The sequence below is a fragment of the Tyto alba genome, unplaced genomic scaffold (genome assembly GCF_018691265.1).
Source record: "Tyto alba isolate M040663 unplaced genomic scaffold, T.alba_DEE_v4.0 Super-Scaffold_18, whole genome shotgun sequence".
NCBI classification, from domain to species: domain Eukaryota; kingdom Metazoa; phylum Chordata; class Aves; order Strigiformes; family Tytonidae; genus Tyto; species Tyto alba.
Window position 1 is genome coordinate 15701150 of NW_024881280.1, and position 26250 is coordinate 15727399.

The 26250-nt window shown below is 35.3% G+C and overlaps 1 protein-coding gene across 4 annotated transcripts in view; it reads right to left on the reverse strand.

Annotated features, from left to right (window-relative positions):
* The window catches only part of CDIN1 (CDAN1 interacting nuclease 1), a 128464-nt gene that overhangs the window by 97310 nt on the left and 4904 nt on the right, over positions 1 to 26250 (reverse strand). For 2 of the 4 annotated variants that reach the window (XM_042790739.1, XM_042790740.1), the window contains exons 2-4: positions 5054 to 5099; positions 4123 to 4187; positions 754 to 814 (exon numbers count right to left, since the gene is read on the reverse strand). In XM_042790739.1, the coding sequence (XP_042646673.1) occupies positions 754 to 814; positions 4123 to 4187; positions 5054 to 5099 (172 nt within the window). Of the gene's footprint in view, positions 1 to 753; positions 815 to 4122; positions 4188 to 5053; positions 5100 to 26250 lie in introns of those variants that run through there. The other 2 variants (XM_042790741.1, XM_033010288.2) reach the window with 2 other exon arrangements.

The following is a 26250-nucleotide window of genomic DNA, read 5'->3' on the forward strand; positions in this document are numbered from 1 at the left end:
TATTTCAGACTTTAATGTGTAGATAGTTCATCGCATTTTTTTCTAGGAGGCTCACTACCACTCTTTCAAACTTTTTACATCTTCTTTAAGGTAGTACAGTTTTTAACGCAAATAACACCTTGTAACCCAAGGCAGATTCATATTCTAGTTAATAAACAGCATCAGTACGTTTGTCAAGACCTTAATGGCAACTGTACTGAACTTTTCATACACCACCTTTTCTAGGAAATGGCTATACTGAGGAATTTATTCTGCTTAATTGCTTTATATTAAGCAGTTTCCATTAGCCATCCTCTAATTCATACCAACAGAAATAAACGGAGTCAGGAAAATGAACTGTTTTAACCCTTCCTATTAAAAAAAAAAAAAATCTTAGGTGGGTTTTGTTATTAAAAACAAGGAATCAAATATAAGTAAAACTGATGCAACTTCATTTAATTGATGTGGAAATTTTTAGTAACTTTGTGCATTAAAGACCTACGGTCTGTCTGAAATTTCCACCAAAATACAAATTCAGAATTTCTTATACATTTGCCTTGAAGTTAAGAGACTAATTACATTAACTGATTTATTAACAAATGGGGCTTTTTGTCTAATTATTGCAAGTACTAACAGACTGGGGAACCATTTTAAATGTCTAATGTGCCTTGAAACCATTTTTTTTAGGTTAATTACATTTCTCACTAAAGTCACTATAGATATGCCCCTTAGGTTTTACACTGGAATATTAGAGAAAAAAGTAAAGATGATTACCTCATTGGCCAACTCCAGTAATACAGGGGCAGCTGCATTTTTCACCACCCCATTCAGGTACCTAGACAAGACAAAGCCAGGTAATTCTGCAGTATCAAGAAAAGGCCAGTTTATACATGTCAGTATCCCTTGTAAATCTCCTTAATTTGAGGGAAAATAGCCCACTACAGAGTATTTAATGTGAAACCTTTTTAAGAATTAAGTATTTTAAACAATCACTGACTCTCCATGGTTGTCTCCTATTCATCTGCTAGATATATGAATCTCAGTTAAGTCACTGGTAAAACACACAGTAAGTCAAGAAATTAAAAAAAAAAAATTGTCGCAATGACATACAAGTAAGTTACATCTGTACTGTTTAAAGAAGCACCATAGAAAAATAAACCTCTATTATTCACAGTAAAGATTTTGGTTTTCACATGACCTTTAACTATGAAGGCGCACCGTACATCTTATTCAATTCACTACTATGCACAAAAACATAATTTCTCAAATTTAATCCAGATATTATCAACTGGGCAGTAGTTTAAATACTAAAGGCTTACTTTAGTGAAATCAAAGTTTAATAATCAAATTAATATTCTAAAGAGAAAATAAAATAAAAAATAAATAGGATCGAATAAAAGAGGGTAGAAAGTCATTATTCTATCAATGGCAAAGGCTTAATATTCCTGGGTACTAAAACAGTATGGATACATGGTGATGTTTCTGACCACTGCTTCACACAGTATCTCCTTCCTCACTTCTGTTACTTTCACTATTTGATATTTACATTTCAGTAATGCCTAAAACCTGTTCGCAGGAGTTGATGGGAAGAAGCTATACTATTGGAAGCCACTTTGTGCTTTGCAGCCGTGTGGAAAAGAAAAATAGTTACCAACATTTGAACCTGGTCATTTATCCTATCTTTATTGGTATAGCACACCATTACTGACATCATTAGAAGGCCACAGCCTTTCCAGCTCTATTATTATCTGTCTATCAGAAGGCCACTCTTCTGCTCATCAGTTACAGACATTAAAATTCTTAATCATTTTACCTTTCTGTGGAATGGGTGTAGCACCTTTACATAAACCTGTTCACAGAGGATTAGAGGGATTTTTGTTTGCAAGTTATTCTGAGGCTTAGTGAATAAAGGAAATGATAAAACCTTTTTGCTGTAACCTGTTTCAATTCTACATAAAAAAAAGCCAAAAAACATTAAACAAGATACCTTGTGTATATTTAAACATTGAAAATTTATAATAGAAGACAAAAAATAATGAGAGATCATAAACAAAATACCTAGCCAGGAAGATTTACTGGAGATTAATGATCTAAAACATTCATCTAGTTGATCGAACAGCAAAGCTACAGCTGACAATGGAGTAATTTTCTGTCAGATATTTCTAATGCTACTGGCAATTCTATTATGGACTAACAGGTCTCACATGCTGATGGGAATACTGTTCTGAAAGCTTGCTGATCCTTCTCATAATTTACCTTCATGTTTGCCTAAATTCAAGACTAGTAAGTCTCAGCAGAGCAGCAGAAACTACTTCAACTCAACTGTACTTGCTCCCAACAGGGACCACTGGAAATTACTACCTTCCAAAACTGGTAGTTTCTGACCTAGTAAGCAATGGGAGCACAGTTATCTGCTTGTATGTCAGTGGGAATAGGAAGGAGTATACCACACAGCCTGGGGTTTACAGCAGTAAGACGGATGCTACAGAGGAGTAGAGGAGAAGACATGTTTGTCATGTTTATGCTTGAAGCATTTCAAACTGGCTTTTGACTCAAGTAGTCTGCCCCTGTAGCTTATGGAACATACTACACAGTAAATCTACTAAACCTGGTTTGAGATGAGTTTTCTAACTGTTAACCAGAACATCTCTGATTTTAAAACATGTGCATTTTATTCAGCCATGTTAATACAGTCGCAATATGAAATACCCAGAAATAGCATAAAGAATGATTTTTCCTATCACCACCATATAGCTTCATACATAATGCATTAGTTATGTACTGCTATCATACTTCAGACAGTACAGAAGGGAACAGGAGACCAAATCCTCCTACCTGATGTGAGCCAAACTTAATCATACGTACAACCTTACTGACACCAATACAACTGCTGCTTTGCATAAAGCAAAATTTGGCCCCATGTTTCAGGTTTAAGTTGCTGCAACTAGTAACACATCATAAAAGTGATTTAAATGATTTACATACGTTCTAAAAAAAGAGTTGTTTATACAGCAGTTACAATTAACACAGGGGCACTTCACTGAAACTGTGCTACTGAAAAGTCATTGAAAATCGTATTGTATATACATGGTCATTAACACAACAAAATTTTAAGCCAATATTCTTCCTAAGCAAGCATCAACGCTAGGAAAAGTGCAATGTGATCAAGTACAAATTTTTACAGAACAATACAAGTACAAAGAAAGAAAATCAAACCCCCAAACCAGCACAATTCACACTAGATATTCTAAACCAGTGTCTGATATAATCAGGCTGGGCTTAGGTTTTACATATATGACTCTGCAGAAGCACAGTTAATTGTTTACAAATGAAGGCTTCTTGTTTCTTTTCTTGATTCATACAGATTAATTTTAAGCATAAATATCAGACATCTATAATCATAAGTACGAACTCACTTGCCATGTAAGCTCTTCAGATATGTCAGTCTACAAAGTAATATTTTAATTGTGTATCTTTACCAGTTATCAGTATGCCCCAATTATGTCATTGCAATAGTTTCAGTAAAGCCTATAGAAATAACATACAAACTATAAGGTGTATCAAATACAACTTATTAGCTTAAGATGCAAACAATTGTAAAATAGTATAAAATGACATAAAGGTTTTCATTTTCCCTTAACAGCTATTTCTGACAGTTCTGTTGATAAAACAGGAGTGATCTAAAAATTAGTGCTTTAGCTGGCAATGCATGAATCTAATATGTAACTTTTTCTAATGTAACACAAATGTTGTTTTAAAAGTGCAAGCAAATGTCACAGAACAAGCTCTCTTGCTGTAAGGAATTTATCATCAACATTAGTCCTGACACAGAAATCCTGTAATTACAAACTATAGGCAATATATAATAAAAGCTATCACATACACTGTAAAAAAAAAATTGTTTATCCTTATTTAGAGCCAAGGAAGAAAATCCTTTTTTAATCAGTCTGACCAAAAGCTGAAAAATTTCTGCATTTTCACAGAAAAACATTTTTACGTGAACTGTTCTGTATTCCTCATCCCAAATTTTTAATTTATTTTTATAGAAAATTAGCTTCATAAACTAGTAAGTGAATTTGCCCATAATTTCTGTAAAAATTAGTAGTTATGATGATACTTTTAACCAGGGTGGGGTGGTCATACCTTTGGTAGTAAGTTTCAATAGCTTCAGCAGTGTGATGCTTGGCATGTGTTCTTTTGATTTGTTTCTAGAAAAACAAACAAAAAAAAAACCAGAGTCTTACAAATGTGTCATAGATCAAAACACAGAAATCATGACTGCCCAAACACATGTTCCTTGGCTACACTTTGAAATATAAACTGAACTATGTTTTTAGATTCTGTAGAGAAATGACATTCAATCTACCTATTGAATTGAACGTCTTCAGACTGTACTGCAATGTACCATATATGTAAAAGCCAATAAGGTCACAATAATTGAATCTAAATAAGTTTACTAAAGGCTGCAGAGGGCAAAGAAAAGCTTGTTCTCTCTTTCAACCTTTGTATTAATTTTCCCTCAATTCAATTCCATCTAAGTCTGGTGCACTCTAGTTTTACAATTCAATTGGCATTTTTAACCAGGAAGAACATTGCTTAAAAACAACTTATTTGAAAAACTACAAAAAGTAATTCCATAGAGACTTGCCACTTGACTGACACCTGTCATCTCATGATAAATGACTCCATTTTCTGCCTCTCTTGCCTTCTGCCACTCCGGCAATGGTCATTTATCATCATCTCTGTCAGCAATGGAAAGCAGCACTGACAGTGCAAGTCAGCAAACATTTAGCACATGGAACCACGCAACACAGGGAAATTATTATTGTCAGAATAATAATGGTTTAGCATAATTTATTACAGGTCCACCAAATAAGCAAAGGGTAGATGTTATTAGACAGATGGATGGGTAGGCTTGGCAGCCATCCACTGAGACTCAGGCGGTGCTTGATGTGGAAAAGGGAACATCCTCCAAACCAATCAGAAAGCTGGCAGTTCAATTACAAAGAAATAAAGGGACATTCATCATTCAATTAGGCACCTGTCAACCCTCACAAAGGAGAAAACTTCTAACCTGGTACTCCTGGGAGAAGATGCTCAGCAGAGTGGACTGCGATTGACTGCAACAAATAAAAGAAGGACAAAGTTAATTACTGGAGTGCACTGCAAAGAAACAAAAGAGAAGGGAGCTTCAAAGGTAGGCCTGCTGCCCTGTAATCTAACAGAACATGAAAACAAGTGTGGAAAAGTTGTTCCAGATGAACACCTCAGACAAAGGCTTCCTGCTGCTAGGTCAAGGAGAGAGCGTATGAGGGAGGGGAGGAAAATACTGCAAGAGTTTCAAAGCAAACGAGCATATTGTTTGGGTGAGTCCTTTTTCAGCTTCAGAACCCACAAAGTCCTATCAGGAGCAGGTAGCTGAATTAAAAAGAAACAGGAAAAAATGAAAACAAAGCAAAGTTTCCATTAATAATTGATGGAGTTAAATTCCATCAGCATTTGGGAACATGACGCTTGTTCATTGGCAACATATTGAAATTCATTTTGTTAGCAGCAAGGGAACCTCTTCAGTAGCTGTCTCATATTCAGGTTAAAAACTTCCCCCCTCTGTCAGAAGTAGCATATGGGACCACTGGAACATTCCCACTGAAACTGATGTGCTTTGAAAATAGAAACTTTCACAGCAGGAAGCTGAGATTCCCTGGAGTCGGTCATTTCCAAAAGCTGCCATAAGCTTCATTCATCTAAGGCTCCACTCAATGTCAAACACCTGGCAATGAAGCAACCTGGAAAGCATTCTTCCCAAGTGGGAATTTTTCTCTCTGAATTGTTAACATTTAGAAATGGGACAAGATTTTTTTTTTCCCCTCTGAAAGGCAATCAATACCACACCGCTACTGTTTTCAATTGTCCTCTGTGGATATATATACCTCATCACATCCTGAATACAATTAATTACTCCTGATATATTTTCCTACTACATGCAACTTGAACAAATTATAGTCTCAATAAATCGAGTTTTATGGTACAGCAAAGCATTATGAATAATTAACATTTTTCCTTTTGTGAATTTACCTACTAAAGCATAGCACAGGTAGTTCAAAGATTCAGCAATGTCTAAAGTCTTGCTTTTATGGTCCTTCTTGCAATTTTACACCTCAGAAATACTAATTTAAGATAAGGAAGTTTTATGCCAATTTTCAAACAGGAAAACTGAGGCACAGAATGACTAAATGGTTTGTTCAAGTTTAAACAGATGGTATGTCTATGCAGCACAATATACAAGTTACCACTAAACCAACCAGTTGAAGCATTAGGAACAAAGGAACCAGATTAACGTAGTGGTATATAAAGAGTTTATTAGTTTGTCTTATCCATATCTGTGTTTCCAGCAATTCTGCGGTAACACTGTATTTTGGGCTTGTCTGCCCAGCACAACATCTGTGTGACAGCAGTACGCTGAGCCTTGATCTCCAGTATCCTATACATGAGAATGTTCACCCCGAGTACTCACTGACTGAATGTTAAAACTGTATAAAAATGATAGCAACATAAACTAATATACAGATTTACAAAATTCATGGATTACATAAAAAAATAATTACAATAAAGTCAAGAATTTAAATATTCTTAGATATACATCATTTGACACAGAGGTCAGGAGATATGTACTACAATGCCTCCCCAAAAGCCGCACCATCCAACTCTAGCAACCTTCAACGTGTACATGTAATCATTAGAAGGTAAACAAAGGAACGAAATTAAGATTATATACTTACCCAGGCTATGTACATATGCAAAGCTAAGGTATTTCAAGTTGATTTATTAAAAAAAACCCTGCAGGCTATAAATAAGTTGGATACATATGGCTCCCTAATGGCTCTCCACATAACTATTATTATCTGGCAGATTTACATGGTCGTAATGGTAGAACTGAATTTAGAGAAAAGATGTGGAAAGAAACAAAACAGGACAGCATTTAACTGAATTTCTGGTTTGAGTTCTCTCCTATCGACATATCAATTTTTGTATTTTTAGACTATTCCCAGTATGATTACTGTACTTATTGTACCATTATCCTATTATACCCACTGACATATCAAAAAGAATTAAGACCATTAGCCCTCTCTTCACACTCCTGACTCCTGTCCATTTTATTTGTTCCCTTGGTGTCCTTGGATTTTGCCCTTCTACTTCAGTTTAGTCCAGCACTCCTCTCCTTTGCTTCCAACTGTTCAGAACATTTATGACTTACCATGGACACTAAAAAACTTAGTCCAATAACTGAACAAGTTGGATATATACTGAAATACAAAAACATTATGACTGTGACAAAGAGAATTATTTCAATAGTACTGTTCAAAGAATTTCCAACCTTACTACCAGACGATCTTTCTTCTTCCCCAGGAGAAATAGATTTATATCTTCACATGGCTGCTTCCATGTTTCTTCTCATTAACATAGCTTCCTTCTTAAACACTAAAATCACTTCTCTGCCACTCAGCATTTCCTTGACACAATTCCATTGCCACAACTTCCTAGCAAAATTAAATAGATACTCAAAACAGAGCTGGAGCATCCATTGCATGATTCCATTGACAAAAAACTGAAACAAGGTTTCAGAAAGCACCAAAAAAGACAGTACTGTGTACTTGGAGAGGGGACAGAAGTCATAAACATGCATTTGCACTGCAAGACAGCATGATCACAACTGCTGATACCAACAGCAGGGATACTGCCATGGAAGTTATCATTACTTCTACAGGAGCAGCCAAATTCCTAGGGCTTCACCCATCCTCTGATGCTTCTCTGCAGGATTTCAAAGCAGCAAATAAGCAGAGAAAATAATATAGCTGAGATGTCCAGGAAAACAAAACTAACGCTGAAAATATCTTTTATTCAAAATAACATTTCAGTGCTGCACTATTGCCTCTTATGGAATAACTTAATAGTAAGCCTCTCAGCTTACTGAAAGACTAGGGATATAGTCATGCTTCTGCTGAGCAAGCTCTTTTGTAGAAAACCAACTTCAGAGGTAAGGTACATATCTGCTGATTTTCTGAAACAATCAAAAAACCCCAAACTCATAATTCTGAGTACTACTTAGTTTGAATAATTAATAAATTAACTTGTTATCCATCTTGCAGAACTAAATCTATTTTCCAGGAAAACAAACTTTCCTCTTAAGTTCCGTAACGGCCACTTTCATGGATACATTTTCTTCTGCAACTCCAGATGGTAATGGATCTAACTCCTAGAGCTCTGTTCTAAGCAACCAGCCTCACTCTTCAAATGCCCTCTTTTTCTTGTATACCATCATCCATAACGAATGAATTTACCTTTTGCTACTCTCTGTTGATGCCGGTGGCATACTTACATCTGAATGCCTGATGTGTTTTGTGCTCTTGTCAATACATAACTGGAGTTAGGCAGAAAACTCTGAAATCTAGAATCTGCTAAAAAATGCCCACTTTTTAAAAAGAAAATAACTTTTATTAAAAAAAAATGAAATGTCATTTCTAGGTTCTAAACGAAATAAAGATATAAAAATTTGCTTATCATGAAAAAAAAAAGTATTACAGATATCAAAGTCCATACTTAGAATGGGATGCCCAAGTCAGACCAGAACAAGAGATAAGAGAAATTACCTCTAAGAACTTAGAGATCAGTCAGACTAAAATGACAACTGCAAGTATTGTGCTGGAAAAAGAATATGCCTTTTGGTAATTTAATATGTAAGAATAAAATTTAGACAATTCTCTTCTAATGAATCCCAGAATTTGGTAGAGGAGGAATGCTATCATCCCTGGATCATATTCATGAAATGTTTTGTTTTGCAATGAGTATTCATATATAAACTAGTAAGAGATATGCTGATGCAGATCAGTGCTTCAAACTAGAGTTGATATAAAACTCTGGTCAAGAAGCAGCTAGTAAGGATGAAAAGAACTTAACTGGATCAGATCATCTTCTCAACAAAGCAGGCTTGCAGATTTAGCCAAGATCTGGGGTGCTGTCCAACTTAGTATTTGATATTTACTACAGGCTCACCAGGAGAAAATCCAAACATGACAACTTCTACCAATGTTATATTATCAGCCCTTGCAAATAATTAATTCTTTAGGGATAAGATAAAACTTACACTTTTCTACTTTATTCCGAGATTACTGAAAATGTAAAATTTTAGGTACTAAACCAAGTTTCCACTTGTTTCATCTACTTAATTTAAAATTAGTTTCCTTTCCCTCATCTTTAACTCCACACTTTTTGCCTAAAATAGAAAGCTTTACATTTAATGTATTTTACCACTGAATAAAGGAAGAGTATCTAGAAATCTGTATGAAAAAAAAAACAAAACAAAACAAAACCCAAGAGTATATATGAACTGCAGTATTTAATCTGGTAACTATTCACACAAGTGGAGACAAGCAAGGGGAAAGCAAAGTCCATCATGAGGCAAATACATATTATATATAGAGAATAGACTTGAATTTTTTTTAAAACAAATGAAATTCACAAATAACATGGCTTCATTGCTTCCCTTTCATAAAACAGGGCTTTCCATCTTGTTAGGATGATGAATATACTGGTTAAACAACTGAGTGTAGGGGCAGGAGCTGTGTTTCCAGAATTCAGAAGCTGTTACATGTGAAATTCCAAAGCAGCAGTGTCAAACCTTCTCTTGGAAATGCATACAACACTGCACTTAGCTCTTGTAGGAATTCAGGTAGGGGGAGAAATTTTTTCTTTCCTTCCACAGTCTCTAGTGTGAGTATACAGTGATAGTTATATCCCTTCATGAAATGTTTTGAAGCAGACAGCAAGAGTATCTCATTTCTAATAACTGGAAAAGAACTTCCTCTTTCCAGGTGTAATAAGTTTAAAAATATTTCTACTAGTGCAATGTTGAGCTTTAAAATAAAAGGAATACATACAACTTATAGAATTGCATGGTCCTGACATGCTGGATTAAGAATCTATGGGAGGAAAGAAATATGCATATTCAACTAATTTAAGTGGGGGTGGAAGGGGAATCCTCCTTACAGCTATCCTGAAATTCCAGAATGTGTGCCTGAAATACATTTTTCCTGTTACATTATCAAAGACATGAAAGACACCCAAACAGCCTTTTAATTCTCATCTTCTGTACTGCAAACGCTTTGGAACAGGGATTCCTAAAGAAAGCAATGTTTCCATACTGCTTATCACATGTTAACCAGTCCACTCTTATTTCTAAAAACTGTCAGTAATGGTTTTCAAATAGATCTAGCAGCATCAGCTCAAATGCCTAACACAGGCATGGGTGCATAACGCCTCTGTGGCTTCCCAGAACTGCAGGATGAAGTGAACAGCCCAGTTATACCTGTAAACCAACTACAGCCAGCCTGAAGGTGAACCTCCCACCTGAGAGCTGACAACTAATGGATTCTCAGAATTTCTTCTACATGTCAGGACTGTGAGGATGGGAAAAAGGCTTCTTAGCTGTCTGAATGGTTCCACATGAGGATCCAGGAAGGCTCAGGAATAACAAAGGCCAGGCCTACGCAATGCTTGAGAACCACTAGGTATATATGCATCCAAGCACTGCAGAACAAGGAATAAGGGAGGGAGACTCACTGACCTCTAGAATATTTATGGCTTTAACCTCTCTTTACGGCAGCTTTTAATATTAAAATATTTCCTAAAGTTTTAATATGCTTGTGGTCACCTATCTGAAAGAAAATTCTCAAAAAGAAGATTATTGTCTCTGTAGACATTTGTACTTTACCATTCACCAATCTAACGTTGATTCATCAGAAGTCAGTGAATTACCAACCTAAGCTAAATGAATACGTGTCTCTCTATATATGTATGTGTGTGTGTGTGTGTGTGAATATAGGTGTTTAAATCAATATATTGAGTTTGAATTGGAGTAACTATGTAACACAAAAGTACTTAAGTTTTTAGTTACAACAGGGTAACTTTGGTAAAATGTCTATCTTCCAATGATATAGCTTTCTAGCTACATCAGTTCAAATCTGGGACACAAAACCAGGTTTTTTTTTATTTCTACATAAGAAGCCTTTCATACAGTGAAGTATCATCAGTAGCTACTACTTTGGGAACTACAAAGCCAATACAGTGCTGCTGGGGAAATACTCCCATTACAAATGTATTAATACTATAAAAAGTCAATAAATATATATTTATATGACAAGAAGTGCCTGCTGATACGCTCATTTCAGATTTAGTACCATCACGTTTAAAATCAAGATAAAATTCAAACTCATCTGGAGAACTACAGCCCTAATCAATTTTGAAATTCTCCGATAACCAGTTCAGTAAACTGTATAACAGCTCAACTCAAAAGATTTAAATATGAATTATTTACTAAAAATTATCTTTGCATCAAAATCAACTTCACACCTTTGGTAGGATCAAAAATAAAAAGCAAAAGTAAAGAATCAGAGGAAAAAACCATCCTGCATTGCAGGCTTACACTATTGAATAATAATAAAAAGGTTAAATGCAGGCATGTGCATACAACTTTGCTGCCTATAGCCAGGGTTATGAGAATAACTGTATGACAAAGCTCTGAGAAGGCTACTTGAGAAGAGTCATCACTTCTATGACCTTGACACTGGTTGGTCCCACAACTTCTATAGAATTTAGTGATGTGCGAGAACAGATGATGGTGCAATACATAGAAATGGCAGCATTTAAAATTCATAGTAGCATAAGGCCATTACTTTTCCCACTGGGCCACTTGAACTTTAATAATGTCTGACCTAGTTGGCCAATAAGTTCTAGCAGCAGACAGAGGAAAATTGCCAGTATTAGATACTGTTTGAATGATTTTTCATTTAGAAAGACTTAGAAGTTCCTTTAAGAACAGGACACCAATTCTTTCTGTAGACACCTCATTTTTTGGTGTCTGTTGTAACGGCCAATATATTTTAAAACAACTGCAGACTATGAACAATCTGTATCAGCTGTGAGAAAAATAAAAGGCAGAGGTAAATACAAATTATCAATACAGGAAATGATCACAAAATAAATAATGCTAGCTCTTCACGGAGATAAATTCAACCTTCTTTCACTCACACCACAAAAATCTAACTTTCAACAGCAGTAATAAAAGTGTAACATAAAATATGCCATATTCAAATGATTACAGAGTATTTCTGATTAAGCCCCCCGAATGAAAAGAGAAGTCAGAATAAAGATGCTATTTTTCCATTCACGTATATATGGTTACGATGAGAAGAACAACATTATGCTTTAACAGTGGATAAACATTGGTAGATATTATGGTTAAAAATGGAACTCTGAAAACACAGGAACAGAAGAGTGGTATTTCCAAATGAAAAGAAACTACTTTTTGGTCTCATTGTATTAGTTAGCAAGTACAGAAAATAGATAGTTATTTGCCCAAGATATTGTTCTGATATTTTTTTGTTACAGAGTTAAACAGCACAGTACTACTTGCATGAATGTTTGAAATCTACTTAAATGCCAAACATATGGAGACCTTTGTAAGTAAATACTCTTTCACTAATGTTTCATGTAGCCTCTTCCATAAAAACATTAAACTATTTTGTAAGGTTCAATTTTCAAGCTGAAAAATATTTTCAGATGCAATACAGAACCAAAGTATATTCATAACACATATTTAAAAACTACCATCAGTGCTAAACCATGACATTAGAAGTCTCAAATATTCTGACATCAGGCTTCAACGACTATCGAATCTTTTTACCTTACACATACCAGAACTTCTCTGGTACCCTGTGATGATCTAGTCTAGCAGTTCATTGACAAAAGAAAGCAATAGGAGTCAAACAGGGTTTGCCTCCCACATATATCTTGATAATCCCAGCACTTGTCCTCCACACCTCCTATCTCCTGGTATTCTCTAAAATTCTCCTTTTAACTCTGCTAACAAAACTTCTCAGAAAAACTACAAAAGCAATGCTTGAGACTAACATAAGCAGATGTCCTTGTCCCCAAATAATTCAAGTTACTTAGCAAGAAGAGAAGTTTCTCAATATCCAGGAAAGAATCAGTGAACACATCCCAAAGCAGAAACATAGAGCAGCATACCGGAGACCAAGACAAAAAAGCAAAACCTCTGCAACTTGTTTGCACTTAATTGTGCATCATCCATACTTTATTTCTATCTACTTCAGTGAAATTATACAGAAAACATGTTTGCAAGTTTGAACTCTTTCTCTTAAAACCACAATCTAAATGTTGAATCATTAGACAAAAACACGCAGAAGTTGTAGTCATCTGATGACAGTTGTGCAAAGAAAGATGCTCCTAAGCTCCAACAGCAATGGACCGCAACAAGCAGTTAAGGCAAAGAAGCTACAATTTAAACCAGGGATTTATCCCTCACCTCTCCCGTCTGCCCTCTTGATAGGGCCAAGGTTCATACACTGAAAAAACATTCACTTAGTAGGCTATTACTGGAAAGAAATAGTTGATATATTCATTTTGGGCTAATCTTCCTCATTTTGTTTGGATAACTATTGTGCTACATCCCCTTGTTCCCAGGAAAAGAACTGAATTATAGAATACCTTGTCAAGGGAAGTTTTTCAGACTCAAATCTTAAATTTTTTGATTGTAGAGAAAAGGGAAAATTATTCTACTTTATACTTTTTTTTTTTAATTCAAACCTATATTGTCCTGCCTAAACTACTTGTTTAAATTTAATTTTAGAAAACTATTTTTATGAGTGAATGGCAATTTGAAGCTAATTAGACTGTTCATTTTACATTAAAAATTAGGCTGTATGTAAAAAGCATATCTGTGCCAATCTGAAACCAAATAAATCCCCAAACACCCTTAAACAATTTGCTCCTAAAAATATATAATCAAATTTAGAAAACTATAAATTATATTTAAATTTATTATTTACAAGCAATTAATTACGAAGACAGCCAGGTGGCTTTCATTACATAAATTACTGTTAATGACACTTGCCTCATGCTGCTACTGTATTTAGCATTTGCATGGATCACATGTCAAGCACACATACTGTTGCATACCTGTCTCCAGGGTAAAAACTGAACACCTTAAGTTAAAAAAGCTTCCAGTAATCCAATCAAAATTATCAATTCCTTAAACAAGTCAGGATCTTATTAATGTTTCCCATACAGGATATAATTTAAAGAATTTTAGCTCAATCAAACATGGATGATACAGAAGAGTAGTCTTAAGTAAATTCTAGTTTTGGGAATGATACAGATTGAAGGCAAGAAATTAATCCATTTATAGATAGTCCCCTTGATATTTTTAGTCTTAAACCCTAGACAGTGTTTATCATTTAAAAGTTTATAATTTTAGAACTACTTGTTACTAGAAAACAAAACAAAAGAAAAAAAAGAGAATAATTCTTGTCAACAGTGCAGTACTTTGCCTTGTATCTCTAAGTTATTGCACCATATATGTAGATATTTACAAAGTCTGCTTTCAGCCCCAGGGGTATAGCTTACTGTGCCATAGAGGGAATAAACTAATTTTATTCCACTACTTACTTCCCACCGAAAAGATGGCAGAAAAGCACTAAGAAGGAAACCCAGCTGTTCCTTTTTTCTAGTGGTTTTCCAGCACTCTTTTTAAAAGAGCCGTCTACCTACAACTGTCAGGCAACATAAAGGGAACATCTGACAAGAGGTGATCACAATATTACATTATTCTATCCTAAAACTTCTCTAACCTTCTTTTCTACTCCTAAGAAAAGGATAAAATCTGTACAATAACTACACGCTTTGCTTCCTACAGTGCTGCAGAAAAGTATGGTTTTCCAGAACTCTCATGCACTAACAGAATGGAATCACCTCCAATGTAAACAGTCAATAGGTTCACTGTATAGCTTCACCTTCATTAAGCACCACAATTTTACCAGTCTTGGTAGAATGGGCCCGGAGGCCTTGGCAAATAATTGTGGAAGTCAAGGAAGAAGGAAAACTAGTTCAACATCAAACATTTGTTCTATGTTAAAATAAACTGAAAATTACCTCAACCTGCATCATCATATGGCATGACTCATTGACACTTCTTAAATTCCTGAGAGTTGTCAAAAACATAATAAAAATATACATTGCCGTATTTACATTAAGCACATGAGGACTAGACTTCACCAAAAAAAAACTCCAAAACACGAGAAGGGTGTAACTAAACTTCACTGGAATTCAGTGGAATTTGATTGTTAACATCCTTCAGGCAGCTTTCAAAAAGGCCTCACACAAAACTTCCCAAATCTATCCTTTCCCATTTAAAGTCTCTATTATATTACAGTAAAGTAGCAAAGGCCACAGTGTCTTTTTCTCCTTTTATTTTTTTATTTGTTCTTCACAATTAAATATCAGGTCTTTGTATGTTGGCTAACTTCTAAGAGTAGAAAATTAGCAGAATTAGGGCATCAGAAAGACAGTGGAAATTGAGAAACTGAAGAAAGAAATATTATGAACTGAACTGTTTACATTTCTGCACATTAGTAACTAACAACTTTTCTGACATATTCTTATAAAAGAGTGTGCATTCTTATAAAAAGAGTCAGTCACCCCCTCCACTTTTAAATAAAGGGCATCTGAACATGTTTCCCAATCAAAAATTGGGATGTTGAGACCTAATTTATAGAAATCAAAAGATTTAGAGGGAAGAAGACGGCTAAGCAATAAATTAATACTAATTTGGGGTGGATATCCTCTGTTTTCAAAATTCTGCATTTAAGAATAAGTGTCTTCCATCAACTTTCATGTAGAAGTAGCTTCCCCTTCACCACAACAGTAAAGCTTTAAGGCCATGAATGAAATAAATGGCATGAATGTAATTTTTAGCACAGCGGATATGCAAATACTTTTTTTCTCTCAGTTTCCCAAAGTATGTTGTTAATGCACCACTCTCCACTAAACTAACCACAAACAAATCTTTAACATAAAGTTATGGCTGTTCATATGTGATCTGTTACCTGGATTTGGAAAAAAAAAAAAAAAAAAAAGGCAGAAGGCCTCTCTAGCCACCTAATCACCATATCAATGACACATGCCACAACAGAGAAGCACTAGTTTATTTGATTGATCATGGTAGATAAACTCCAAATAACAGAGAAATTAACAAATGCTTGACATTTGCTCAACATCCATTATTCTGACACTGCTTTCAGGATTTCAAAGCCTGGGAGTATGCTTAATCAACATTCATATTCCCTAGTGAGCTACAGGCACCATATTGCGCCCCGCCTTAGTACTGATGAAAACTGCATATTGGCCATTTCCAAAATGTTCTGGGACTCCACACAGGGCCCCTTCTCTCCCTTGTTCCTGTTCTGCAGTTTTCTTTTAAACACTTCCAAGACAAAAGCATCTGCCAGTTTTTCTCTCTGGGGATGTATGCAAAATGAACTTAACAGTTTTAAGGCAGGAGAAACCCTCACATCTAAATTCATTCATAGGATAGAAAAGGGCCTAAGAGGCCTCTCTAGGGACAAAACCCTGCTGAAATTTTCCCCGACAACAGTGGGAGCTTTATAAAATCTAAGTCCAGACAATTTCCAATTCAAATGCCCAGCATAGCATGACCTTTGTCAGATCTATGAGCCCTAGATGCACCCACTATTTTTTTATTCTAACCAGCACAGACATTAGACAGGGCACTACTGCTAAGCAGGAGGTTGAATATTTGCATGCTTTTCTATTGTGAAAATGTAACAGTGACAGCACTGTGTCGAATTCTTTTCCCCCTAGAACTTTAACTCCATAGGAGAGGCATAGCTGACAGATGACTCTCCCAACATCTGTGTTATGTACACTGCACAGCTGAGGAACCTTGGATCACTGTCACGGCTTCTCGGAGATGACCTACACCTTTCTTATATCTACCCGTGATCAAAAAAGTAAAATAAAAATTTGAAAATGTCGTTTTTTTAAATGAAAAGTAAATATGGCAGGAAAGATTAACATAATTTAGTCATTAAGCTGTTCACATAGCAGCTCACCATATGTTGTATAAATGTCCTATACAAAATAATTTATCAGACCTGACACGTTGCACATCATATTGTATTATTTAATATGCTTACTAAAATTTCATGGATCAAGCGCCACTTCTGAAAGCATACAGAAAGCCCTAGAAAATATTTCTTCATCTTCCATGATTTATTTTGATTACCTTTTACAGCTACATGATAAAGTGGAACTTGCAAAATTACGAGGTTAAGGTTTACACAGCTATTGCTTCATATACTAAAATATAACAAATGGCTCCATGTCTATATACCATTTTACTTGCACTTAATACTCGGAAGCACATTAAACTAAGCACATTGCTTTCCACTGCATATTTTAATAATTTTAACTGGTTATTTCAGTAAACATCCTGATCCACTAATGCAAAGGTCTGTTGATAGATATAGATACAGATATACATATATATATTTGATTAAGAGATTAAAGAGCTAAAAATCACAAAATAAAGCAAATAATTAACATGATACATGTTGAACAGCCCAAACCTTTCTAACAAAGAAATATATTAATTTCTACACAGTATCTGAAATATTTGAATAATATTTTTAAATGATTGAGATTTAAAATGTTAGAATGGCAAGCATCTACACCGAGATAAATGGACAATACTCTCAATCCAGAAATCTTAAAACCACAAAACCAATAATGCATAAGAATGATCACCTGTCACTGGCAAGGTCTGTATCTAAATAGCAAATTAAAGCAAAAAGTGTAAGCAGGAAGCTTGTGAATAATATTTGTTCGGCAACCAAAGGGACTTGTTTAGAAGAAACCACTCCACACTTGGAGGACATACCAAACAGACAGACATAGCTCAAAAAATATTTAGACTGAAACCATGCATTTATTCCATAAAGGACCATTTTCCTTTTTCTCTCTCAGACCACTAATGTCAAAGAAATACAGTACAAATGAGATAAAAAAAAAATGTAGTCCAATCTCTCTTTTTGGTCAACAATTATATTCTCCTGTTTCTAATAACAGGATAAAGGAAAACATATTCCTGTGTCAGATTCCTTGCAATGAGGTCATTAAACACTGTATTTGGAATGGAACTTGCTTGGCCTATTGGAGTACCTGCTAACTGCACATCTTTTTCAAGCTCTGTAAGAACCAGAAATCTAGCTTATTAGTTATTTTTATCCTTTTGTATTTTGTGTATTCAAGATAATGCGCTTGTCTATGAAGACACATTGCTCAGCTGTGTTGAAAACTGAAGGACAGCAGCACTGACAACATGAATTTTATATTAATGCTGGAAATGGCTAATGTTCAATAGCCTCTTCATCTGTAGCAACTTACACTCACTCTCTGGCTATTAGTTAATCGTACTTTGCACCAGCTGTAGCCTCAAAATGCACATCTGCATTCCACAAAAGATATGCAATGAGAAGAACTGGACGTTACCAGTATCAATAGTGGACCAACAAGATGTTCTGCCATCTCCTAGCCAACCACAAATGGGAATAGAGATACATGGTGTCCTTATTGCTGTCTGGGTTCTCAATTAACAATGAGGAACTCCAAAAGACCCCTTATATTAATTTAGTCACAGGAGTGAGTATTACCTCTATTTTGGTCACAGTTTTTATATTGTCTTTGAAACAATATCAGACAGGCTGCATTACACAAGAGACTACCTTTGCTATCACACGTGTCTTACTCAAAGAAATATTTGACAACATTCTGCTTTCAGTGGAAGAAGAATGTGAGCTATCTTAGGACATTTTTATTCGGTGTTGAAGCTTCTGGGGGTATCTGGGAATCAATGCTATCAATGACCTTGTAGGCCTAGAAACAGATATGTAAATAGAAAAATTTACCCAAAAATAAAGTCCTCTTCAGCAGAACAACCTGACCTGAAGCCATTTTGGCAGTTTGGATGGACAGCAACACTTGCTTAAATATCCTATTCAGATGAGAAAGATAAAGCAGGGGACTGAAGTTCAAGAATTCTCCAGCATAAAGCAATGAGACTGTCACTATCAATCAGGCTACTGGATATCCTGGAGTGTGCACTGGAGGGGATAATACATCCCATTCGTATCACTACCATGTTCAAAACATTATGGACACTAGAATTAAAAAAAAACAAACAAACAAACAAACAAAAACTATGAAAAGAAACCATAAGATAGACAAAAACGCTTTAGTTGCTGACAAAACAGAAGTTTTCAACCCAAGGGATTCACAAACCAAAACATTTTTCCCACAACAGGCACAGATTCCTGTTTGGCAAATTTAAGCCTGCTGACAAGAAGTTCATTTACTTTGAATTCTTCACTTGAAGTCCATGGACAACAAGGACTCCATGAAATACAAGTTGAAAACTAATGATAGAGCGTGAAATCTTAGCATGCCAATGGAAGTTTGAAATCTACTTGTATGGTACCAATTAGTCAAACAAATGAACAAGGCTTTTAACCATTACTGGATCTGAAGAAAACAGAGCAGTGTTTTTCCCCTCCTCTTGCAATAGCTGTTGGTTTTTTTTTGTAACAATACTCTATCAGGGTTGTCTTAGAAGATCATTTTAGTAGGATCAGTTACTGTATTTCACATTCTTACAGAAATTAATCCTCGCCATTGTTGCACTCATTTTGAAGTGTAATACAAACCTCTGAGATTTTCACATTGCAAACAAATATGATATTTTCACCAGGAACTTAAAGGAATAAACAATTAAAAAATGAGTCTCATGGAAGCATGCATGTTATTTTGTTAACTGATGTGATAAGCTATGGGGCATATATCAGGACCAAAATGGTTGTAGTCATTAATTTAAGTAATAAATCATAGGTCCTGCCAACAATGACAGCAAACAGATGCTAACAAGAAAATGTATTATTTAATATTGTCATGTGTTATAAAAATGTAAGTGTTTAGGACACATCTTAAATTTTTATAATAATATGCATTTAATACATTACTGTTTTGACACATACAAGCATCAAATTTATAGGTCTCATTCGGCACTTGCTTTCTCTTCTGTGAACACAGAATGGATTCCTGAGGGAAAAAAAGCTCAAGAAGTGAATGTTTCAAATAGATATTTGCAACAAAATCGAGTTGTTTGTCTTGCTGTCTTGAAGTAAATATCATAAGCACTGAATCTCGTTAGAAAATGAAAACCAACATATTTGTCTTTATGTAAACAGAAGTTTTCCCTGAAAGTTCCCAGGAAATTCAAACAACTATGAAGTTTATCTATATATATGGACAGCAAAAGATCTTATCATTTGCTACAATATTAAAGAAATAATTGCTTACAATCCTTAAAAGCAGAATGTCCGTACTGAGCCTATGAAGTTGTAAAAATAGCGGAAGTTGTATTTTCCATTGTGCCTTATTATTTGTTTCCTATATCAGTTTAAATAATACCATGGAACGCTACAATGATTTTCACCAACTGCATCCCTTGCAAAAATGCTAAAACCAAAATAAAATCTATGTTAGTTATTAAAAACATTATCTATTCCATTCCCTCCGCTCATAGCCAGCCTCCTCTCAGGACTCTGAAAGCCGGACAGAATGATGATCTGATTCAAGTACCAACATCTGAAAGTGTAGGAAATACAATTATGCCTTTTGGCAAGCCCAGCCACACTAAACAGAACCACTGTGCATACACCTTCCCCAGCTCTGCACCTCTGCTGCTGTACAGTCTGCTGCATATGGCCCCTCTGCAGGAGGGTCAGTTGTTTCTAAGAAGATAACTGCGTTTTCCAAACATTTTTGTTTTGCTTTAAGGAAACTGTTTGGATAATAACGCTCCTGTTTGCATTCTGTTTCACTTTCATTTTCAATCAACTCCTCCAGGTATCGGCACAGATCCTTTCTTGGAAGTGCTTCACTCAATGCTTTAAAACACTTGAGGAAGCAGTGATCAGAGTATGGCAACTAAATTTTCTTCATTAAATCTACTGAAGCAGATATTAAAAATGCATTTAATATACTGGGGATGGCTGGTGGGCATCACTGACTGTGACAGGCCAGTTACTGATGAGCTGCTGTCAGACGGCCTTCTCAGCAGGGATCTGTGTCTAAGGCTGCTGAAGGACAGCAATATCTTCCCTTGTGTGTAAGCTCTATTCATCTCCCAAGTATTTACTAAATCACAGACCTCTGCACACAAACCCAGTGTTTCAGCGCATGCTAACAAATGATGGATGGCCTAGTCAATTCGTTATGTCCTGAAAGCGTGATTTCCTGCCATTCCAATCATCAAACCTCTAGAGCCTTCAGAGCTGATCAGTCCTGGAGAATATATTTTGCAGGCTCTATTAAAGGAGTAGAGGTTCTTTCCATTAGTCTCAAACTTTTTTTTTTTCCTGGCTGATTTAAAGAGAACTCCCTCCTTCCCCCTCCTTCCAACAGCACCACCGCTACCACTCTTATCTGTGTAAAGTATTCAGGGCATGTACTGTTAGTATGTTAGTAAAATAGCACTCCTGGAACACCAACCAGTTAAAAAGGCAGATTTTGTTTGTGACTAGTATAAAAAACGACAATCTTTTATTTAAATTCATCTATACGTCTTTATTATGTAACCTAGACAACCCCCAAAACATTTTGTAACTTAACTTCTTTGATCAAATATCTTTTACAGCAAGGGAGTGCTCAAAAGGACCCATTTTCTTTGTATTTGCCTAGTGAAACATATCAGAGCTCTCTTAATTGTGTTCCTCCTAAAAGCATAAGCCACTTAGGAATAAACTTCCGATGTTCCAAAGACAGGTTAGCTGTCAAAGAAATAAAGCTTCTAGATTTCACCCTTTTCATAGCAAGGCAAAATACTTGGCAGTCTTTATTCTACATGCTAGAGAAGAAATTTTATTTAGCTTACCTATTCAATGATCTATAGGAGCAGAATATACATACCTCACACTTTTTACTCTGAAACACTGAGCTTCAAACAAGTTAGTACACAGCTGCTGAAGAGTTCACTGTCTACAGTACAGCACAGTTTTTGAAGGTGGTATAACAGATATGAGTAAACTTTAGGTAAATAAGCATTTGGTTACTCTGAAATGCAAAGACCTTGGATTTTTTCTCTTGCTAGGTGTGATCCAGCCATAGCCAGCACAAACCAATCCACATTGCCCTACCGTTCACCTCAACCTTGACCTGGAGATTAAACTCACTTTTATTGCACACAAAGGTCATCTGTGTTAGGTCAAAATTCAAAGTCTCTTGTCAGCTAAGGTTGATATATTCCAACCTTTCCTACTCTAATGCATCAAATTTTTCATGGTGAGGTCATATTCAGCAGACAGTGTATTCAGCAATTTATCGTGCCATTGTAATATAGCCCAGAATATGATTGTCCAAAAAACAACGCATGAATAAAATATTTTCCCTTCTGATGTAGCAAATCCCCTCTGCTCATAAAACTGTAGCCTAGACTTGTTTGCAGGCTTCAGAAGAACGATACAATATGGAACTGTTTCTGAAATACAATCAAGAATTACCATTTTTATCATGATTGTCCTTAAATACAAGCAACATGAATATAATGGTATCCTAAAATCCACAAGTCAATTAAAATGCACATATGGTCAGTGTTAAAACTTCCACTTCATCCTTCCTTAACAACCACCATAATCTGTCCCTTAAATCTACAGACATCTGCTGGTCTGTCTGATGACACCAAGCTCGCTTTAGATTTAAATACTTAGAAAAAACAGCGCCACAAGACTTATATGCTTATCCTACTGGAGATTATCACAACCACTGAATTTGTGAAGCGGCAAAAAGTACAACCAAATTAAACTTCATGAAACAATACAGTAATGTGCACTGTGACCAAGACAACTCCCCCAGCTTTGACATATAAAAGGATTTTCTTTCTCCTTCTTCCTCTCCTTCTTTCCTTTTCTCTTGTTTTCTTTCCCTTTTTTCCTTCTCTTTCTCTCTCCTTTTCTGTTTTATTTTCCTTTTTCCTTTCTCTTTTTTCTCCCTTTTTAATTTTCTCTCCCTTTTTTCTCTTGCTTTTTCTTCTTCCTCTTCTCCATATTTTTATATTTTTTATTTTTATTTTTTCTTTTCCTTTATTTTTTTCCTCTTTTCTATTTTTCTTTTTCTTTTTTCTCTTTCTCTTTCTTTCTCTTTCTTTTCTTCTGCATTAAACGAGAGCACCTAACACATAGCAACAACAGACTCAGAGCGCATTTTCAAATTATAAGGAACTAATTTCCACGTCTGTTTTAAGAGGCCCCCTCCAATCACTGTATTTCACCATCAAATCTTCAAAGGATATAGGATTGGCTTCTACGTGGTTTGTATAAATTCCTCAAGGCCAAAAAGGCTTTCCCTTTACTCAGCCAAAATGAATTTCACAAGTGTAGTAAGTCCTGTTTTGTGTGATTTTTTTTTATATAAAATGAGCTGTACTCCCATATGGTAGCACTTTCCGTATTGGAAGGGGAAAAGGTTAAGAGAGAAGGAAGAGACTTATCAGTACTCAAGAATTCAGAAAGTACAACTTTAATTTTGGTTGTGTATTTCAAGAAAAATTTCAAGACTAACGTTTAAAATAACTTTGCATTTTGCTAGGATGGACAACAGATGTGGGAATGCTTGTAAGATGATTAGACTTATAAAAATTATAACAGAAAACTACAGTGGACTTCCTGCAAAATTAACTTTCATGTTGACACATGCTTATAAGTGTCATCTACATTTTAGTTAATAGATAACATGCAAGCAACTCAAAAAAATATCTTTCCATCTCTTTCCAAACAAATCCAGAAGTCACCCATGTCCTGATGACCTAGCATTTAAATGTGACAACATAAGAAGTTTCTGTCTAAATCCTGTCTGTTAGTATTTGAGAGCCCCAAAACTAAGCAAAACTGTATTTCTCATTCTACTCTGAAAGCTTCCAGTGATATCAATGGCTAGCTTTTAAATAAGTATATTATGTTTAATCTAATGAATAATGGAGGAGACAAAGTTCTTCTGAGTTATACGGTGATTTAGTTAATTTCAGTCACACAACACTTGGTATTACAGGGGAGGATTAATATCCTTCTTATTTAGAGTCATAGCACAAGCAACCAGTTTTTCAGCAAGACATACCAATCAGTTATGAGTTCTTTAAGGCTTGTTCACTGGCATTTATGTGAAAAAGAGAAAACCTGTACCACCCTCTGGTTTAGCCTATCAGAGCTGTAATATCTTACATTACATTTCCTACCAAGGGTTCAAATAACATGAACATCTTTCCATAGGGAACAGAGTTCACATAATGACTTTGTATAGTAAATTTTTATTTTATTTTAAGATTATTTTGAATATGCTACATTTTATTGTAGGTCATTTCTGAAAACTTGTATATTGTTAATTTTCTCTTCAAATAATGATCCAAGACCTCCTTCTCATCTCTTATTATCAATCTGTTTACCTGTGAGGTTAAATGCAGCTCTCAGTACATAACAAATTTTAAATTGTATTAGGTTTTTGCTAGATATAATAGACAAAAATGAACAGTAGTATAAAACTTTGTTTACCCTGAAGTCTAACATAAAAGAAGAACAAAACTTAAAAAATTCTACTGTTTTCATTGCTGCTCGAGCTACATGCTCCACATCATTTAAACACAGTTCACTAGTGCAAAGTATCTGCCACTTCAAAATAGACAGGGTGGAATTACACCAGTGGCCATTTAGCATCTCGCTCCAAGTCTCTGCATCTCGTACTAATGTCCACTTTCTTTTCTCTCATGAGCTGTTCTACTGAAATCAATGAGGTCATTTATATAGGCAGAGCATGAATTTATTTAATTAAGTACTGAGAATACAGAAAAGCAGAGGGAGTTTAAGATGTGCTCTTATACTTTCTTTTTTTTTTGTAAAAGAAGGACATTTCTAGCACTCATGGGCACAAAAGCAACGTTCTAAAATAGATTTGCTAGATCAGTGTTTGTAGATTAAGAAAACCAGCCTAGTTTCTCTGCTTTCCAAAACAATTAACCAACTATTCAAAAGAGCAGGGAGAGCAGGAGGTTACAAGAATTATGTCAGTTTTGCTATGACAAGAGCCCTTCCAGGCAGAAGAGAGTGCAACTGAAGTAGGTTGCCTGCTCATAGACAAGATTTCCCCGTCTAATATACCTGTGCTCGAGTCCTGAGCCTAGAGCTCCGAAACCCACGCAGACAGTTAGCTGCCCTCTGCTCTTGAGCTTCACTGTTCTCCTTCCTGGGTAACGCTAACACAGAGGACAGAGGATTCTCCTTCCACCTTGCCTCAATCTCCAGGCTCCAGAATACAGGAATGGAAAAAAAAAAAAAAACCAAACCAAACCAAAAAACAAAACAAAACAAAACACACACACAAAAAAAAAAAAAAAAAAAAAAAAGAGGAGCAGTTTTACCTTTGTGTTTCCTGCAACCATCTTGGGCTTCTCATACTGCTTGGTAATCAAAGCAACAGCACAAAGACAGAATTAAACTACTCATGAAAAAGCAATATACTTTCTTGTAAATAAAACTAGTTAGAAGAGGAAAATGAGAGGTATATCTATCATCAACTCTAAAACCCAAAAAGAGAGTCAGCAATGGCACTGGAAAAGATAAAGAAAAAATGCCAGCTCAGTCTTAAGCAGCTGGGAAAAGAAATAACATTGATGCCATACACTTAAACTTCTTTAGGGCCTTTGTTTCAGTATGAAACATGACTGAGAAAGTGACAAAAATAAGTAAACAATAAACAAATTATATTTTCCAATTTACATTGTGAGACATTACCATGCACAAATGTATTTTTTAAAAATTAAAAATCTTGTTAGGATGCTTTCCAGGCCTGGTGTCATTTAATAAGGCTATCAGTAATTTGGAGAAAGAGCAATATAATCACTGAAAACGTGTGTAAAACCTGTAGTGATATTAAGTAATGAAGAAGACAGATCATGAATGAAGAACGTGCATCACTTGTTATGCCCTGGGAACAAAGACCCTGTGCATTCCAGTAATCAAACATGAAGTTACATATTTGAAATCCAAATATCCATACCTGAATATCAAGCATATCAATAATAACCTGTGCATCGCATTTTTCTCTTGCTTATTGGAAAAAAGAGAAAAAAAAAAAAGTTATTCTCTCACATTTATGACAGCTTCCCTTATTTTTCTGCTGTAAGAAAAGCTTTTCCTGATCACTAGGAAGGAAGCTTTCACAGAAGGGACACAGACAGGTCAGTACTTCTTTGAATACATGCATGGAAGAAAAGTGAAGACCTCCACAGAACAGCTGCTA